Raw genomic sequence first — 20,588 nt, 5'->3', positions numbered from 1 at the left:
ATTACCCCGGAGGGTGACTGGGCACTGGAACAAGCTCCCCAGGCCTATGGTCACAGCACCAAGCATGACAGAGTCCCTGAAACAAGTGGACAACATTCTCAAGCACGTGGTGGGATTCCTGGAATATCCTGTACAGGGCCAGGAGTTGAACTCAATGATCCTTGTGGGTCCCTTCCAACTCAAGATAATTCTAAGATTCTATTAAATTCCACTTCCCTAGCAGGAGGAAAAAATAAATAAATAAAGCCTCATAATCAATTAAAGTACAGTCAAAAACCAGTTTCCAATCCAAAATTGTGATTCAGAAAATGTACATCACAGTGAATTCTATTTAAATAAAAGGAGGTTTAAAAGCCTTTTGTAAAACAGTAGTTAACAAATAACATATATAACAGTGACAAAGTACTTTGCTAAAGAAGAGGGAAAATTCCCATGCGGCTTTGGAAACATCCTTTTTTCCACTAACCTTTTTAAGCCTACAGTGTGAGTGCAAAAGCCTTGCAAAGGCACATCTCAGATTCTGCAACACACACCGCATATGTGAAACAGTAATTGTTTTGAGATTTTAGATATATACTGTGCTGTCATTTGAAAAAAGTGATGGATGAGAAACTGGAAACCTCAAGGAATTAGTAATAGGATATAAAGCATTTCACCTCTGGGTCACCAGTTCAAATTCAACCAGGTTGGTAGTGACCAAAAGTAGTTACCATCTGGCAGCTGTTCTCTGGCTGCTGTAAATTGAGTTGAGGGTCTCAGTGCATTTCCTAGTGGACAGGTGTCCTCAGCACAAAAAAAACACCATAATTAACTCTCTGTTTGGCTTTCTCAGCAAAGCCACTGAACAACGAATGGAAGCAAACACTGAGCTGTATTCCAGGTTAGCATGGAAGCACTGCAGATTCTCAATCGTAATTCCTCTTTATATTTTAAGACACACAGATTAGTGAGGGATTTCATTCATCATCATTACATTAAACAGAATAACCTTTCCAAGTCAAGATAGAGTTTATGTGCTGCTATTTCTGCTCAATTCGGATTTCTTTTCAACATGCAGCTACAGCAGAGTTTGGAAGCACAATGAATGAATGAATGCAAAGTATAATGACATTATTAAAAATGGTAAATTTACCCTAACACACCCACTCTATCTCAAAAACCCCACACTTATTAGAGAGCGCAGGGACACAGGAAAAAAACCCTGGATCTGGATTATTTAATACAAACTGTTGTTTAAGATTATGCAGCTTTGGAAAATAGAGGAGACTTACTGTAAAGGAAACAAAGATGGCATCCTTTAAGTCAACACCACCAACGAAAGGGGATTTGGGGAAGAATACCACCCACAGTTATTATAAGACTTTTTAAATTGACCTTGTATCCAAAAGTTTTGACTCATGACTCTCTTGAGAAACAAACAAGAAACAGTTCTAGGCAGAACTGCGTGTGACCAAGCTTCAAAATGTAATGTGTGAAAAACACTGGAAAAAAAGTATTCACTTATGCTGCTCAAAGAGGAACTGGAAGATTTACTGAGCCTACTTATGGCCCATCAGTACTTTTGCACAAGACATGGGACCAGTTGTGCATGCTATGACCTGCTGATAGGCACCATCTAAACCATCTGTTGCTGAAGTTTTTTTGGCTCTACTAAATCTGATATTGCTAAAATAGGTATAGTTACTGGGTGTCCTTGCTCATTTTGGCATTTGTGGAATAAAGGCAACCGAAACAGAATTAAAGCATTCCATGTCATCAGTCTTACAAAACAGAAAGGCATTTCTTCAACATCAGTGGTTTGTAGAGACTGAGCCGAGGGCTACTGGTATTAAACAGAGAAGAGCATGAAAAATTCAGTTCCAAAAAAGAGCTGGAACTACTAAAAGCTGTGTTGTACCACCTTGGTTAAAACACAGCCAGAGCTCAGAGGTTGCTAGAACATGGCATTTGGGGCTGAAGGGTTTGAGGCAGTTTAAGCAGTAGCTGAGTTTGAAATGTTCTTAACACGCCTTCAGATAACATTAACTTTAAATAAACTTGCTAAATACTCATGTAAATTATTTCCATTTGGCTGTCTCATTATTCAATTTGCTTTCAAGGAACATGGTGATGAAAGAAGAAAAATACCTCTTTCTAACATAACCATACTGGCAAGAGGATCAACATTATCAGTATTCAAAGAATGTCTTGGCAGGATAAACCTTCATAAAAAGAAGGAGCACTAGCTAATCCAAGTTGTCAAAATAGCACTAGTACCTCAAGAGTTGATCTGCAAAGTGATTCATTATTTATTGCTAATGAAAACAAAACATTCTGAGCATAAAGAGCAATTGAGTGTTTCCTATCTTGGAAGCCCACTGAGGGAGAGCCCACAATAAATAAATATGAGGAGGAATAGAGAATATCTACTTTCTTACCCACTAAAAATCAACCAAAGGCTGGAAGAGGATTGTCTGATTTCCCTTCTGTGAAGAACCACACTTAATGGCAATCAGTATTTTCCAAACTAACACAGATATAAAATGTAGCAAGGAGAAAAATTTCTGGAAATTTCATTCACAAGCTTAAGACATACACCTTTCGAAAAAATGCAATCAAACATGGTGGAAATTACACATGCAATGTATCATGCATCCTAAAACCATCTCTACTTCAACAGCTCAGTAAGAGGCCTGACTTGCCAAAGTAAGTTTCTGCTGGAATCAATTAGGCAACCATTTCCAGATGCTTAAGCTCAGACACTTTATGACAGTTTCAGCCTTACTACATTCTTCCTCAGTAAAGCCAGGGCTATGCTTTCACAGAATCACAGAATGGTTTGGGTTGAAAGGGACCTTGCAGACCATCTGGTTCCAACTGTCCAGCCACGGGCACCTTTCACAAGACCAGTTGCTCAAACCCCATCCAACTCACCATTTTCCTTTAACTTCATATAAAGTACAGGACTTTAAAAACTGGGGGAATTTGGTTTTTCTGGGGAAGGGTTGTTTTTGGTTCTGTTTTCCAGTGTGGCTTTCTTTAAAGCACTGGTTTTGCAATTTATTGAGAAAACTTCCTTGAAATACACTTTCATTTACACTTTTTTCACTTTTTATCTTTTTTACTCTTTAAACCCATCTTTCCTTATCTCCTTCTGTAATAGTTCATCTCTGCTATCTTCTTGCTCTTTTAAGCCCCGGAACCTGATCGTACTCACAACACATATCTTCTTCCATTGCAACAGAAAGTACTGGCTCAGCCTCAAGAATTTGGGATTCTAAGAACTCCTCTGAATATCTGCATATATAACTTGCCTTTTAAATGAAGACATAATCTATGAGCTACATAAAAAATGAAGCTATTCTAAAAAGTTGATTCTTCCTCCTAGTACATTTCTAACAAAAATATAACAGACACCCACTAAAAAAAAATCACCAACAACCCTATTCAGCAGGGTATTACTATAGCACAGATATGCTGTAGTGTCTGTATAGAAAAAACACCTTCCTGATCCAAATTAATAATTGTAATGACAACAATATTTAGCATATAAAGGAAAAAGAAATAAAGAATATTCATGTTCTGTGATAAGGTAAAACAAATGCACATTGACCTACTGCAAGTTGCTACACACTGGAAATTCAGAATTTCAAGTTTTTTAAAAGGTATGATACAACAGGTAACTTTTTATTTTGCATGGAATACTAATGGCAGTAGAAAGGTAGGAATCTGATTTCAAATTTTTTAAAGTTCAGTTCAGTTTTTAATTTTCAGACTATTTTAAAGCATCTCCACATGCAGAGAGACAGACTACACTTTCTGTCTACTTAAGCCTTTAATTTTCCTGTCTCAGCAATAGCTACTGAGCGACCTCTTGTGATGAAATGTTTGAGCACTTTCTCACTTCTTTTCCTTTTTTAAAAAAAAAAAAATTAAGTGAACAAAAGGTTGGCAGTGCAAAATGAAGAGTAAAAATAATCAGCACCACCTCTATCATTACAGTGAACGAAACTGCCTGGAGATAGCTTTTTTACCCATTCATATAACCCCTCAAACTGGGTATTGAAGAACATACCTCTGAAGCTAATAGGAGAGGTGCAAAAACCCCCCAGTGTGCAATGGCAACTATCATGCCACTCTTCACACCATTTTTGCAGGAAGTGTTGCGTAAAAGACATGTGATCACCTTCTTGTACCTTACTGCCATTGTACTAAATTAAGCAGAGAAAAAAATGCCCCGATATACTCAATAGTCTGATCAAGCAGATTAAATCAAAATACCAGAAAGAAAATAGCATTTGCAACTTGTCAGAGAGGGCAAAAACAAGCAACCAATAAGGCAAAATTAGTCTTATTAACTAACATTTAAAGACCAGTATTGTGAACCACTGCTAGATCTGTCGAGGAGGTCAGTACAATCTTAGAAGCAGACAGTCCCCTAGCTGTCTGGTTTCAAACTCTCGGTGATCTCAATGAAATAAGACTGCAAGTAGCTCCACTTTCCTGGCAGCCAGCTTTAGTTTTTCACAGTATCTACACAGTGATATTTAAAAATACATACATAAATACAATCAAAGCATGATAAGCAAGTGCAGAAAAGGAAGGGAAATCTCTTATCGTTTCAGAAAAGCACACAGTGCCATTTACTTCTCCCACTGAAAAGGAACTGAAGTGTGAATGTTTGATTGATGGGGTAACTGATCAAGTCTCAATGAACACAACAAATACCAACAAACAGCGTTATTCTAGAACAAAAACAGAATTGCTGAGGGATCTGGCCACGAGATGTCACTCTCTACTTTGCGGCAACTTGGAAGTTCATTAGCACAACTTCCCCCTCGGAGGTGTAAAAAGCCAGGGTATAGCCAATAAAATTTGCCATGTTAAATTTAGGTCAGGTTAAGGCAAACTGCTCAACATGTCATTTCAGTAGGTGTGCTGTAGAAATACTATTCAGTATGCAGTGAAGTCAAAGTAACCTCCAAGTAACCTCTGCATTCATCCTCCTAGGTCTAAACCAAGAGCAACTAGCTCAACTAAAGCTTGTTGTTAGAACATACGTTACTGTTCTTACACCAATGACTCAAATTGTTTTGAATTTTCCAGCCTTCTAAAATATAATCATTGTTATGTACTAAGCTCTTATGACTCGGAATACAGCAAGCTGCCTCTATGAACTATAGCTTCTATCCAGGTAGACAGCCTAAAAAGTAAGTTTTGCAAGTTTTTTTCAGGTGGCTTTGGTTAACACTTTATCAGGCCCCGTGGTCTAGTAAGGTCTCACTTCTTTGTTTGCAAAATACCACCATCTTTACTAACCCCTAGCATGTAAAATAATTTTTATATTTCATATATCTAACCAGGCATCTGCTGCAAGAGACCAAAAATACCTGAGCCTGAGTTTTAGGAGTTTAACATCAAAATCTGTAGCCATTATAAATGTACACCTATGAAAGGAAAAAGTAAGTGGAAGTCCAAAACAAAACTATGATGAAAGAAAAATTTCAGGAATGAAAGATTTTATATAAGCACTACATGAACTGCAGAGATTCTCATCAGAAACTGATCCCTAAGATAGCTGACAGAAAAAAACCTCATTATTACCTTTTTATGTGTTAATGTTATCCTCAGGTCCGGTTTTATGATACCATATGCTGTCAGTAGATCTTGGACTTTTTTCAGTTCTTCCTTACATTTTCTATTTGTTGAGTAAAACTGCTTTCTTACAGGAAGATTCTTAAACAAATTTAGGACTGTTACTGTAGTACCTGCAAGCAGGTGATAAAAATAAGTAGAAATTACAATGAAAGCAAATCACTGACTGGATATTGAGGAAACTATTTTTACTTAAATAGACATGTTTGTATGCTGCTGCAATAGATTAGGTTATTAGCATGAGAAGAAATATACCAAATTAGCAGTCATCCCCCCCAAAAAAGGTATGTCAAGAGCTTTGACTCCTCTCCTCTATTTACAGTTATGGTTGCAGCATTAAGCTTACTTTTATACACCCTAACAATAGCGAGAATCAGCACTAAATAAAGCTGAAGACTCTTTAAGTGCATAAGTTAGCCTTCATTAGTAAAATGATAATTAACAGACTAGAATCTAATCACACATATCTGGAGGCAAAGGAACACTGTGCTTCCTTAAGGGCATTTGCTTTAGGCTAGTACCTGAAGTGCCAGATACCTCTGCTCAAGGTATAGCACACGGTAGGAGGAGGAATATTCATCTACCAGCCCAACCACATAAATTCCTAGCCCATAAGGATATTGCAAAGCATTAAATATATGTCAGAGCATTCAACAATTTCAAGAAAAGACAAGGCATTGCAAACTGCAGGCTTTCTGGCTGTAGAAAACACTACAGGCTAAATCTTAAAAAGATTCCTTAGTTAAAAGTAGGTACAGACCCTTCCAGCAGGTTAGAAAGAATTGTGACTTTGCATGGTCCTACAGCCACACTGCTTCCAGCAACTCCTATGTATGGGAGCAGGGCAACTCCTCCTTCTTTAAGCAAGGATTTTGCTACATACTGAAACATTACTTTGGTCCTGAACAAGTATTTCATATATTTATACAGACTTGGAGTATTTAATTTTTAAGTTTTATTTCCACTGTCAGCTTGGAGAAGTGAGTCAGAGAATGAGAAACTAGTTTATAACTACAATCTAAACAACTTTCAAGATGTATCATTTCTTCTGCTATGACGACACATTCTCAGCTGACAGACATAAGGCAAGAAATGTCTACAGCTGCAAAGATTTCATACTCAGCCTTCAAGTACCCAACAGGTATTTCAACATCAGATAGAGCCTCCGAGAAACACAAAGTACTTCTGTCACAGTGCAACACCAGAACAGTGATATCCCTACCTTGCCCAAGATGGGAAGGCTTTTTAGAAGTTACATGTCCGTTGCTATTCAAAGCGTACTGAATGCTGAAATCATCAGCAGCTGTCTTTGTTGTGACCAAAACCTGAAGAGAGTGATTTTAAGAAAACTACATTAATCAGGGACAGACAGTTCACAATGAGCTTAGATAAGCTTTGCTACCACACTCACCACTCTGTTACTTTAATCACCATAATTACAGTCAATTAGTTTATAAAATTTTTCTTCTACAGGTATTTCTTACAGGCACAGAAACATTCTGCATTATTCTGCATGTTTCCATCCATTTAACTAAAAGCATTTCTAATACACTAATACACAAACCATAGCAATTCCTACTACCTACAACACACACTGCTCTACCTTCTATTCTAGCAAGGATGAAATAAACTTAATCAATTGACAGTTTTGCATTCTTACCCTCTGTGAGTCAAACACACTATAAAAACTTAAATTCATGTGAGATTCCACAAACTTAAAGACTATTCTCAAACAAACAATCTATTATCGTTCCACACCTAAACATATCTAGCAATCAGTCACAGCATGTTTTGTAAGCTATTACGGTAATAACCAGATTGCTTTAGCAAGAGCAGTCATAAACCAGAGTTCAGGAGCCAACATTGTGGACAACCAAACCAGTGCCCTTTAACCATCTGAAAGACAAAGTTTGACACACATACAGAGTTTCAGGATATTTTGGTTTATTTTAGTGTCTCATATGAATCATTCAGCATTCAGTCATGCCCGTGGAGAGAAAAACAATAATTGATTAACTGGAAATTACAGTATTGTAGACCTACTTAAGGGCCAATACAGTTTCAAACTGAAACTTCAGGGGACAGTTTGGGTAGGTAGAACACAATTAATGCCAGGAGTGTTAATTAACATAATTACTGATACAAGGAGTAATACCTAATAAAGCACTGCATACACTCAGACCACCTCCCATCTCTTATGAAATGTACCATAGAGTTGATTATAAGCTCGGAACAGAGGGCATTCTGCTCTGAGAGCTCATTAGAAGGAACCAATGATTGAGGTCTGTCATCATCTTTCAAAACACCAAGACTTTTGAAAGCATCTTTGGAAATCCCCATCCAAATACACAACCCACTCCTGCTTAGTGCAATGTGAATGTAGCCCAAGGTATCAAGGAGTCCAGCTGTAACATCATCTCTCCTGACCTCAACAGCTGATGGTTCCAACCAGACACAGGTATCGGTACCTTCCTGCACGATCTAATCCTCGGCAGACTCGAATCCAAAACTTGACCTTGGTGTAGCATGAATACAGAAAGGCAGAGCACAACAGATCTGGCAGATGCTGTGCCTTTAGCAGCCTGAACACTTTTCAGATGGTTTTGAACAAACTTATTTACTTTTAGCCAACAAGTTAAGTCGCAAATATCAGTACACTGCCAATCCTCCTAACACAAACATACGGCTCAGACTCAGATAGGTCAGGTAGCAGGTTCCTGTTTAGTCATAGGGACAAAGTTTGTGCAACTGCAGTCACATTCATGTCAAAGAGCAATAAGGAGCCCAGCAAGATCCCATGACTGCTGATCACCTAGATAATGAGGCAGAAATCATTACTGGAATGGTGGCTATGTGAGCCATCAGTTCCCTGAAATTATTTCTCCTGGCCATCATCTGCTGCTCCTTGTCTTCATTTACCCTAATTCATGTAGCCAACTCAGCCATACTCTTTGACATGATACTCCTTGATACAAAAGGAAAGAGAATACAACACAATCCGTCTGTTACATGTTCTGATAGAGGAAAATAAAGAGAGCACTGCTGTGACCTGTGTGACAGAAAGGCAGGACTGACACTAACAAGAAAGTCATTATGACATGGCTTCTGGGGCTGGGGAGAAAGGCAGCGTACACAAGCATATCCCTGGAAGGCTGCTGGAACATTTAAACTCTTTGCACAGAATAGAACTTTCATGAACACATACAGACAACAAAAATCATAACACAAAGGCTACATATTTATAGCAAGTGCTCACCTCTGACACACTGCAAATCGATCCCAAAGCTTCCCCACGGAAACCGTACGTTGTCAGCCTTTCGAGGTCCTCAGAAGAGCTGATTTTTGAGGTGTAGTGTTTAATTGCCATAACTGGAACATCATCAACCTTGATTCCACTGCCATTGTCTCTTACTTCTATTTTGCTAAACCCGTAGTTCTCCTAAAAGAGAACCAACCAAATTAATTAAGACACAAGTTTGAAGCAGCTAAGGTTACAGCTTCTAACCATCCATACAGAAATGGAAGTTTTGCTTGTTTGGAGGAACTGAGCAACCATTAAATGTCTCTGTTTAAGGAAAAAAAAAAAAAAGAAAAATACATCATGTTAGGATAACAGTGATGGTTTCTCCAATTAAATATCATAATTCATATCCTGTGATTTGGAAACAGCAAAACCTAAGCTCAAAAAGAGACCTATAACATCACCTATGGCCATTTTGTCAATCAAGACAAACACCAGCCAAAGCTTCCGACTACAGTTCACCACTGCCACAACTTCTATCTGAGAACCATTCCATCTTCAGGTTCATTCCTGTCTGTCTGCAAAAAAGTAAATGTTATCTTTGTTCAGGCAAATTGGGTAAACTATGCTCTCTTATCCCATCTGAAAAAGATTAAAACAATGAAAATGCTGCAGTTTCAGGCAAAACCCATCAAGCTGCAAAACGGAATTTCAAAGTTTCTCTTCTCTGCTATGCTTTTGAACTAATCCAGAATTAATGTGGTCATTGACCTCTATTACATGGTCAGAGTTATTTTGATTTCCCATTAAAAAATACCAGAAAAAAATCCACTGTTTTACAGTATTACTGTCGAGAGTTGTGCACAGTGTAGGTTTTCTCTTCTCCCCCAGTATCCACAGAATAATCAGCAAATCTCTTTTAATCACTGAAACTTGTGTAAAGCCAGGTTTGTTTGATTGGAACTACAGTGTTTTGGATTGGGCTGGACTGACAAAGAATGTAAGAGTACTGTAGATGACTCATGCACTGAAAATGGTTGAAAATGCTCTTTTTAATTGATTTGGGACTTCTCACTATGAAAACAGCTGGTTACTGTGCTGTAAAACCCACGCTGGTTAGAGGGCTCTCTCCTCTGCAAGGTTTCTTCCAACTATTCTGGAAAGCTCCAAAACCTTTCTGTTCACTTCTCACAGTTACTGATAAGCTCCCAGGATCTAATTCCAAAACTCTTGCCCCCACAGCTGTGCACACAATACTCACTTTGGAGTTACCCATGAAGCAAGGTACTCTGCAATCTAAATATTGAAAAGACAGATGTTGACAGACCATAGCAAAGAGAGTATCTTCAGCTCACTTAAGGCAATAACAAACACATTCCTTGGCATCTGCAGGAAACCATTCTCAGATGGAAAAACTCTAGAGTCATTCAGAAAATATAGCAGACATAGACAAAGAAACAAGCAGAAATTGAACTGCTCTCCTAATTAAGAGCATTTGTCTAATGCTTAATTCAAGAATATCCTACACATGCACTGTTATTTGCAGAAAAGGAAATTGGATACAATTCTGAATACATACATTTATACGGGATATAACAACACTTCTTTCTTACTAAGTAGGAGATACTGCTGCTATACAGCTGCTGACAAAACACTGCAAGAGCAGAAATATGACAGCGAGAGAAGCAGCTTAGTTACCCATTTTACCCAATTTTGGGGAAAAAAAGCTCAAATTCTTTATTAAAAGTAGTATTTTCTACTGTCAGAAACTATCCTTGAGTGACATGTCAACTTTTTTTAACAGCTTATAAAATAAAGAGTTAGAAGTAGCCAGAGTTCACCATGCTAATTAGAGACAGGGTGGTGATTTGTATTATAAAAATGTCTTCTGTTTTGAATGGCCATCAACCTTCGCCATTGTCTCCATTTTCACCTTTCTGAAAATACTTTGTAATGAACACTAAATATGTCTGCCTAGCAGCAAATCCAAGTCAAACATCTTTTAAAACAGGCTATTAGTCAGAAAATGTAAATTTTATGTAGGAAAAGGAGGATTAAGGAAGCTGAGATTTTTTCCCCCATGATACACTCAGAAGCACAAATATGCTTTACTGTTTCAGAGCAGGGCCTCAAAAACACAAATGGAAACTAATTTTGTACCATTTTTAGTTGAGGTAAAAATATATACATATAAACATATAATAATCATCACCATGTCCCAAACCACAATAGCCTAAAAAAACACATTTGCAGGGGAACAATTTTTCATGCTTCTTATTTTATATCCAATTATTTTTGAGAGAAAAACTTACCAGTTTAATATCAATGCCTGTAGCACTGGCATCCAAGGAATTTTCTATCAGCTCCTTCACCACGCTGACAACTGAAGTAATCACCTGAGAACTCGAAAGGAGCCGAATTGTCTCTCCAGGCAGCTGTTTCATGATGGAATAAGATTTAAAGAAGCTGCATAGAAAAATAACAGAAAAAGAATGTAAAAAGGAACACTAAAATTACACATTTCTAAGAAACTGTTTCACAGGAACTTTTAAATGCAGAAAACCCCAACATTATGGCTGGAAAGTGAAATTTTCAAGTTACAGTAGGACCCAGCTTCCTCTGCAGTCAATAGGTGTTGGGAGAGAAATGGGGAGGCAACACCGTGGTGCTGAGGAAAAGCCATACTCAGTGGCAATGTGATCTACTGGCAAAAATGAAAACCAAACAAAACCCAAAACATTTCCCCATTACTATCTTGCCTCTCTGATCTGATGTACTGTGTGTCCTCAGGCAGGTCATTTTATGTCACTCCATCTCTCACTTAAAAATGAAGATGCCTTATAAAGCAGTGGAGATTTCTTCCTTTAATCATTGGAAACACGAAGAGTTATAAAATTCTTGCTGTATTTTACAGACACTCTACCATGAAGAGGTTGTATGTGGATCTGTGAATTTTAGCATGCATTTCTGTTTAACTACCTACACTGAATAAATAGCCAAGCCCCAGGAAAGCTATTTTGCTGATCCTTGTAGCCTGCCAAAAAAGAACTCAACCACAGTTTTATATGCATATGAGAGAGGCGGGGAAAAGCAGTGCTAGGCAGCACTTTGCACCTCAAGAATGGTTCAAACAGGCTTCTTCTCTTCTCTGGGTTATGTTACATAATGTTACTTACACTGAAAGGCAAACAATCCTGACAGTCCTGGCTTCCCCATTGATTCATTCCAAGGTATCTGCTGAAGAACACAGACTTCACACTCAGCACCTGTGCCAAGGATATGAGCACACGTGGAGGAATGGAACAAACCCAGATTTCCTCCTGACACAGTCAGGACCTAGTGAGGGATTGCAGCCAATACCCCTAACCATCACTACCCTGCAGGGCATAGGCAGCTGATGCAATTACAGGACATTTCTCTGTCTCAACATCCTTCTAAAGACAGCTACTCTTTAAACATAAAAGACAAAGTAAAAATGTGGTTACTTGGGTTGAGGGGGAGGAAGTACAGTGTTATGAAGTACAAGCAGCACTGAAACTTTTCTAGGAACAGCTACAATGGGGTTTTCTCTTGTTATTCACATTGCAAAGGGAGTTTGCCTTTCAGATGTGATAAAAGGATCTGACAAATTGTTTTTCCACCAACTGGAAAACAAGAGGAGCAGGAGAAAAGGTGCACTGCTGAAGATGGACCAATATTAATATCGTGTACACGTGTTCAGAGAGGCAGGTTTTGAGGCATTCACACATTGTACAGGACTCCTGCGTCAAGTGCTTCATGAGTTACTCATGGGAGTAAATCAGATGGAAGCTGGATGTCTCCATCAAAAGACACTAAGATATGGGAGGATCTTAAAACAGAAATGTTGCAGATCTCAAAGACATATTTTTTATGAGGTGTGACTGATGCAGGCAGTTTGGGAGAGGAACCATCTCCTGGTGTGCCCTCCCCTGCCCTGGACCCAAACTGAGGGACGCGACACTGGCCATGTCTCAGGAACACCTGTTGGGAGGTAGAGAGGGACCTCTGGGACTTCCTACCTATGGAAATGCATCCAACCCCTGAGGACTGTTTGCTAAAATGTTGGGGTCTCCCCCCACTAAAATACACACATTTCAGCTCAAGCCTCCTTACTACTGTAACTCTTCAGGGACCAGACGCGTTACAGCTGTGTTCTGTGGGAAAGCACAGTATTTTCTGCGTGTGAGCCCCATCACTGATGTAATTCCTGTATCCCTCTACAGCAAGTCCGACATGCCAACAACTGCGGTTCTACACACCCTCAGCTAAACCGGGAGTAAAATCTCCCTAAACTTCACGGCTCCGGCACCACAGACGTCTGGAGCCACACCAAGAACCTCCTCCGACCACCGCCTTTCTCAGGGGCCCTCCCCACCACGCACTGAGGCAATTCTTCGGTTTATGAGACGAAAAAGCGGGAGAAAAGCTGCAGATAAGCCCTGCGGGCCCTCGAGTTTACCCCAAACCGCACGAGTCGTCCGCAGTTCCCGGTTCTCGCTGCGAGAGGCGGGGCACCGCTCCCGCTCGGCGACGCGCCCGCTACTCCCCAGGGCCTGCCCGGCCTCTGCCTACGGCCGCCCCGGCTCGGCCGCCCCGGCTCGGCCGCCCGCGGGAAGCGGCGCCCCGGCCCCGGCGCGGCCTCAGCGAGGCGGCGGCGCTTCCCCCCTCCTGCTGCCCCCGCGGCTGCGCTACCTGCGCGCCCGCCCCGCGCCCGTGGGCGGTGCGGGCGGCCCGGCCCGGCCCGGCCCCGCCCGGCCCCTCCGCTCCCCTCCCGACCGGCCCTGCACACGGGCACCGCGGGCTCTACCTGCGGCCGGCGCCCCGCGCTCGGCTCCGGCTCCTCGGCGGCCGCGGGGCTGCGGAAAGGTGGGGCCGCGGCGGGGGGCGGAGGGACGGGCGGCCGGGGCCGCCTGCGCGCCGGGGCTGGAGAGAAGGCCACGGGCACGGGCGGCCTGGGGCAGCGGCGCGGCCGGGGCGGCGGCGACGGAGCGGGGCCGGCAGGGGAGGGATGGCAGAGGAAAAGCGGCGGTGCAGCGAGCTGCCTCTCGGATCGGGCTGGAATCGTGGGGTGGAACGGGAAAGGATGGTGGGTCACCTCAAGATGTCTGTCTAGGTACTGGCTCGGCGGGTGCTGCATCCCAGGGAGAGAGGAACAGCCTCGCGTCGCCCATCTCAGGTAACGCGTCCCCTGCAAGTGCACGGCTTGCAATGCTTTGCGACAGGTACTAATTAATGTCGGCAGTGCCCCGGTTCGGGTTCGGGTTCATCGTATCTATTTTTAGTCTACTGCTGTTAATATTTCAGAATAGTCGGGTATTTTATATTTACTTTATACTCTGTACAGCACTAAGTAAGTGTCGGAAACAAACTTCTTACCAAAAGCAAGCTGCTTTTGCTGATTAAATAGTGCTTTTGTATTGTGATTCAGATGATTGCTAAAAAAAACCTTCATCCCAGTCCCACAAATGAATATACGTAGTCTCAGAGATGACGTGAGTTTGAACTAAGCAATAGGTTAGGGGTTTTTTTAATTATCATTACAAATTTTACTGCAATAGGACGAGAGTGGCACTGTAGGTAAGTTCTGTCAGTTTCCTGAATATATCAACATACGAAATTATCCTGTGTTATCTCTGCATGGGTCTGTTGCTTAGAAAACTTTTGAATCTGTTTTCTAATTTCAGCCGGATTTAAAAGATGGAAATGTCTGTCTGAAGACTAATAGATGGGGAGGGGAGGAAATCTGCACTTTGCTTCAAGAAAAGGAGGTGTAGATTACTCCTTCATTGTTCTTTCTAGAAGTAGGTGGCTGGGCAGTTGGTATATGCAGAATTCTTCACTAACTTTTACATGAACAAGAAAGAGGAGGAAGATTGATGTAGGAAGCAAAAGAACTTTGGATATTGTCATGGATGGAGGAACTTAATTCAGAGGACAAAAGTTATTAGCTCGGTTTCTTACAGTTTTGCAACTTCAGCTTCTGACATCACAGCTTACTATTTTTTTTAAAATGTCGCTTCTGCAGCAGGCTAGTGAATTTTATTTGTTTGGACTTGTTTTAAACAAACAGTTCCCAACTGTCCCTTTGTATTGATTTCTCTATAAACCATAGTTTGAAGATCTTGAGGTACATCCTGGTTCATGCACTGTGTTCCCTCCAGACCTGCTTCTTTAAAGCAACTTTTTCCCACATTTGAAAATTGCATTTAAGTACTCCTCTGTAACAGATCTGTTTTATAGGGTAAAAATGAACGTAGGAGTTGCCCACAGCGAGGTAAATCCAAACACTCGGGTGATGAACAGCCGTGGAATGTGGCTGACATACGCGCTTGGAGTTGGCATGCTGCACATTGTCCTGCTCAGCATTCCCTTCTTTAGTGTCCCTGTCGCCTGGACTTTAACAAATGTCATTCACAACCTGGTGAGTACCCTCTCTTGGAACAGGATTTCAAAAGTTGTTGTTCCTATGTATTTATTTTCAGTAGCAAGGGAAGAGGAAAATAGCCAGTCTGTATGAACAATGAGATCCTGCTATCCAAATCACCACCTATCCTTGGCCTATCCACAAATGATTGGCTGCTTTGGGGAGGAGGAGTGATACATGACCACTTTCGGTTTAAGCATGAAAGACCTGAAATATTCTTTGTGTAGTTATGTATTCTTTTAAATAGCATTTAATTAGGCTGGAAGGTTGCAGACATAAAATCGTCATGCCAACCAACTTTTACAGTGTTCTGTATATTATTAGAGAGCTGTGCTGAATCCATAAATTATCACATATTTAATTCTTGGACACTATCTACTAATTTTTCCACATAAATCTGTTAGCATCCCGAAATGTTTAATTTTAGCACCTTACTTTAAGAGAAGTATTTGTATTCTATTTCTTATAGCTTAGATTTCTGGCCAAGCTACATAACTCAGAATGAGTTCAGCATACAGTGTTGTCACTATACACGATGTTAGAAAAATCAGCTTGAAAGCAGTGGGATAAACTAGACTACTTTGACCCCAGCCCTGAAACCAGTTGTTATTCAGAGAGTTGTGATTTGCATGATGATTTTTGTATGCAAAAGATTTGGTAAGCTGCTTTCTGCTCCTCTCCCCAGGATGCTATCATTTTCTTGTAATCACCTAAAGTAATGCTATCTATATTGGTCCTACCATGCTTAGAGAAAAGAGGGCCATAACCCAGAAATTTTCATCAGACCTGAGGTTTGCTAACTCAGCTTTCTAACACTACCAGCAAAGAAGACTTGACAAAAAGATAGCTCCTTCCTTATTTAGGATAGTTCACTGAGGATGGACAATATCCTCTTGAATGTAAATTTTTATTTAAGCTTTTTGGTTTTAAGGATAGGTTTTAAACCACTGGTGGAATTGGAACTGTGATTAGAGCATTATGTGTGTTATCTTTGACAACATCAGACATGTCTGACTTCAGAAGATGTTGGCAGAGACAAGTATTACTAAATATTTCCCACATGCCTTACTGAACTCATTGCAAGTAGCTGTAATGACAACAGGGATGAGAGCATGCACTGGCAAGTAGTTTTGTAGTGGAACACTGGAAGATGAGTATAAATTGCACTTTTGGATATTTCAGAATTTAAATGGCACTTCTTTTGGAAACAAATCCTTGAATGGTTTGACTTAAAAAAAAAAAAAAACATCTTGGATTTCCACTAATGGAAAACTCTTAGCTAACCTTGAAAGCATTTTTGGTGGTTCTTTCTGCAAGTACCACTGTGAAATAAAATGTGTAGTAAGCATTTGGAACAGTCATAGAAGTGTCTTTATGGTTATTAAAACTGACACACTGCAAACATCATGAATCAAAAAATGAATTTAAAAAAAAAACAGTAGTCCTAGGTTCACAGGGCTCTGGTCTGGAGGCTGTTCCAAAAAAAGGTGGAAGGAGACATGAAGTGATTTGCTGAGATGTTGCCTCCATTATAAGACTTTGGAAGAAATGTGATTTTTTTTTTTTTTTTATATAAAGCTTTCTATAAAATTTTTTCTAGTATATAAGAAAGGGAAGAAAATCTTTGATATTTTCTGATAGAGACTCTTGCTTGGAGTTGGTGTGCACTCTTTGATAGAAAACAAGTGTTTTTTAAAACTGGAAGAGGATGTAGTCCCCTATTTGAAACCAAGAGGCCCAAATTGGTCTTTCAGAACAAACCAGACATGGCATGTTCCCATCAAACAGGAACAGTCACAGAGAAAGTCCAGTGTGGTTAAGGAGAAGCAGCAAAGAGGTGGACAGATGGTATTCAGCAGAAGGCTTAGTCAGCTTCTAAGGATTTGAAGCTGGCAGGGGGCTGAGAAAGATTTCAGGAATTCGTGTGATATTGTCAGTATTTGTAGTTAGATTTTTGCTTTGTGCACACTCTACTTATCACTCAGTTCACACTGTGCTACAAAAATGGTGGTACAAATCAGCAGCCCCACACTTGTTAGCGTGCTTGTTGAAATTCTGTTGAATTAATGGTATTTTTGCCAGTTAATGTAGAAGGCAAGGGAGTGGATTGGATGTCACACAGACTTTGGCTTTAATTCTGACTCTGCCAACGACTGCACAATCTCGGATAAATCACTTCTTGTCTCTTCCTTCCTTTTCAATAATTTGTCATTACAGGCTAGCAGCTCTTCTGGGTGAGAATTCACTCACTCTATTTTTTTTTTTTTTAATTTTATAATGCACTGAACAATGTAGCAATTATTTAAAAATACTACTGAAAGTGCCTCTGTATTCACTTTTTATTTTCCCCAGGGAATGTATGTGTTTTTGCATGCAGTAAAGGGAACTCCTTTTGAAACACCTGATCAGGGCAAAGCTAGGCTACTAACACACTGGGAACAACTGGATTATGGAGTACAATTCACATCTTCAAGGAAGTTCTTCACAATCTCTCCTATAATTCTGTGAGTTCAAAACTGTGTTGTAGATGAATTGACACATAAAGCCATTTCAAAAGCTGCAACGTAATGGGTTGCAATTTACAGTCTAAAAGCATTTCCTGTGTATTTTTTCTTGTTTGTTTGTTTGTTTCTACATCGCAGATGTAGGGAGTATTTATTTACAGGCTGTGTAATCAACAATCTTTCTTCTGCTGCTTTTGACACTCCACATACTGAAGTCAAAGTTTGTAAACAGTTATTAATGGGGCAGGTTTTAAAGACTAGAGATGCTGTGAGGAAAACTTACTGTTAAGTCTTGAAGTTCTTTAAGAGATTGTGAAGTCATAAATATTGAAAATCTAAACTAATTGCTTTTGTGACAGCGTTTATTAACCATTTTGTGAGCTATGAGTGTATCAGTCCTCAGTGAATGGGGTCTGTTGTCCGTTTTGCTTTGTACATATTGTCTTCTATTTACACTAACTATGTAAATGCCTTAGAAATTCTACACACCTGTCTCTGTTGACAAAAGTGTGGTCGTGTAACTAAGAAAAATCAGATACATATTTAATATCCAATTTTAAAAGTCTTTCTGTTTGTCCCTGAAGGAAATTTACATGTTCACTTACATGGCAGAGTGAGAGGGGAGGGAAGATCTTGCATCATGTTTAGAAAGTTGGCTCATACATGACAGAAACTGAAAAAATATATATAACTCCTCAAAATAAGGTGGTGAGAAGGGCTGGAAGAAAATAGTAGACTAAGAGTTACATTTTAGCACCTTGAGAGGTATGGAAGAAGAGACTTAGACCATAATTTTGCTGTAGATATTCTAGAACCTCTGGTGAGATATTTAATACAGGAATAGATGTCGTTAACCAGTAAAATCTTATTGATCACTAAAGCACTTCTTTCAACTATGCTTTGTGTGTGTTTTAGACAAGGCTGCCATCCACTAAGCTTGCTCCCTTTTTTCCTGCAGGTACTTCCTGACGAGTTTCTATACAAAGTATGATCCAGCACATTTTATCCTCAACACAGCCTCTCTCCTGACCGTGCTTATCCCCAAGCTGCCACAGTTGCATGGGGTTCGAATCTTTGGCATCAATAAATATTAAGCAGAAGGTTCAACACTAGCCGTCCCTGACATGGCTACTGCTGCTCCCCAGGTGAAGGAAGCGAGTAGTCTGCTGTGCTGAGTATCTCATCATAGTCAGGGAGAGATGCTTTTACATCTGAGATACAATTCCTGCTTCCTGCAGCATTGTCTGGGATGAAAAATGGCTTTATAAGATGCCTTCAAATACTTCAAAGTGGATTGGAAACCTGTAGCAGAAAGATTTCCATGAAGAACTGGGCAGGCCCAGCTCTAAAGCCTAATCCCCACTAAGACTGTACATGTGGCTGATGCAAGTGGCTTGTAAGTAACAGCTGAAATGGAGAGCAGAGTTTCACAAATACCCCTCATCCATAATGCAGGTGGTAACCTTACGTATAAATCCAGAATCCTCGATGCCAAGGACTGGTGAGGCCGCATTCTTATATTAAGTGAAATTAGGTAGTTTCTGCTGTATGGATTGTAGGTGGTTGTGCTTGTTATTGCATCGTAAAAGTTTGTCCCACAGTAAGTACTGTGACAGCGAGCATAAATTGATGGTATAATTCCTGCCTTCTCTGTTCTTGTGATTTTTTAAATTTTTTTTTTTTTGGTCACAGTGACTGAAGAAAGTCCTTAACTGCCAGCTCAGGGGTTTTCCACATCCACTCGATGGCTCAGTTTATGTATGCTTTTACAAGTTGCCACTGTTGTGTTTATTTCATTTTGCTTACCAGGATATTGACTTTCCTATGTGTAAATGGGACATCCTGAAAAATTGGAATTTCTTTTTAGGTGTGGATTTTTGACTGTTTTCTCTGATATTGACTGATGGATTATTTCTCAGTAGCTGAGAGGCCTGTGAGGTGGTGGGGAAAGGGGTTACTGCTATTGTAGGAGAAGCTGCTCTGTTACAGAACAAGTGTCAGAACACGTAAGGGAAACTATGTAGGTTGTAAGCTAGAATAGAAGCTGAACTAGAAGTAGGTGAATAGGCAAATCACATGGACTAACTATGCTTTTGCAGAAAAAGGTATAGATAACTTGCATGTCTTGGAAATGTGGAGGAACGCTGTGTTTTAGGGGTACTGTGTAGTACGCGGGGTAATCTTGTATATAATCAGCTCTGGAATTAGCGTGAAGGAGGTACATCTACAGTTCTGAGCGCTTATTTCCCTGTTGTGCAAAAAGGATGAATTCTGAAGTCTGCCGTGTGTCTGCCAGCCAAAACCGGCTCAGATTTAACAGAAGACTCCATTTAAGACTTGATTTACATTTTGGTTGCAGTGGCAGCCAGTGAGCTGGAAAAAAATAAAAATAAATAAAAAAAGACAAGCCCACAGTTGTGTACTTATTTTCTTGCTACAGTATTTTCTGGCTATTTACTTAAGCGACAAAGATGCTGTTAAAGCAATGAGTTATAAATTTTCTTTAGCAATTGAAAGTAATTAGTACTTTGTGTTGTTTGCACAGAACGTGGTAAGTGGCTGATTTTTAAATAATGGCCATCACAAGTCTGTGCTACCTTTGACTGTCGCTGCCGAGGGGCAGGGACTGCACGACATGGCCCGAATTTAGTGTCCGCAGGTCGCGGGGCCGGGTGCCTCGAGGCGGCTGGACAAAGCCCTTGGGTTGCAGAGGGCTGGGGAGGGCTCCGCGCTCCCGGCCGCGCTCCCGCACGGCGGCTGCGCC

At 40.4% G+C, this 20,588-nt stretch overlaps 2 protein-coding genes across 9 annotated transcripts in view; one reads left to right on the top strand and one right to left on the bottom strand.

The window, feature by feature from the left end:
- PMS1 (PMS1 homolog 1, mismatch repair system component) overlaps nucleotides 1-13,795 on the bottom strand; it is a 46,442-nt gene extending 32,647 nt beyond the window's left edge. Inside the window, exons 1-6 of one of the 8 annotated variants that reach the window (XM_032115220.1) lie at nucleotides 13,704-13,784; nucleotides 12,052-12,141; nucleotides 11,188-11,341; nucleotides 8,891-9,073; nucleotides 6,857-6,959; nucleotides 5,584-5,747 (exon numbers count right to left, since the gene is read on the bottom strand). In XM_032115220.1, coding sequence (XP_031971111.1) covers nucleotides 5,584-5,747; nucleotides 6,857-6,959; nucleotides 8,891-9,073; nucleotides 11,188-11,319 — 582 coding nt within the window. In that variant the 5' untranslated portion in view covers nucleotides 11,320-11,341; nucleotides 12,052-12,141; nucleotides 13,704-13,784. Of the gene's footprint in view, nucleotides 1-5,583; nucleotides 5,748-6,856; nucleotides 6,960-8,890; nucleotides 9,074-11,187; nucleotides 11,342-12,051; nucleotides 12,142-13,278; nucleotides 13,504-13,703 lie in introns of those variants that run through there. The other 7 variants (XM_032115218.1, XM_032115221.1, XM_032115219.1 and 4 more) reach the window with 7 other exon arrangements.
- Nucleotides 13,643-20,238, top strand: ORMDL1 (ORMDL sphingolipid biosynthesis regulator 1). Its single transcript, XM_032115232.1, has 5 exons — nucleotides 13,643-13,762; nucleotides 14,010-14,072; nucleotides 15,137-15,317; nucleotides 17,673-17,824; nucleotides 18,783-20,238. Exons 3-5 carry the CDS (start codon nucleotides 15,144-15,146, stop codon nucleotides 18,916-18,918), a joined length of 462 nt encoding a protein of 153 aa, XP_031971123.1. The 5' UTR covers nucleotides 13,643-13,762; nucleotides 14,010-14,072; nucleotides 15,137-15,143; the 3' UTR covers nucleotides 18,919-20,238.
- The last annotated feature ends 350 nt before the right edge of the window (nucleotides 20,239-20,588 follow it).

The sequence above is a fragment of the Corvus moneduloides genome, chromosome 7, assembly GCF_009650955.1.
Source record: "Corvus moneduloides isolate bCorMon1 chromosome 7, bCorMon1.pri, whole genome shotgun sequence".
Taxonomy (NCBI): domain Eukaryota; kingdom Metazoa; phylum Chordata; class Aves; order Passeriformes; family Corvidae; genus Corvus; species Corvus moneduloides.
The sequence above is the reverse complement of the archived record's forward strand: the minus strand, read 5'-3'. Positions and strand labels throughout refer to the sequence as shown.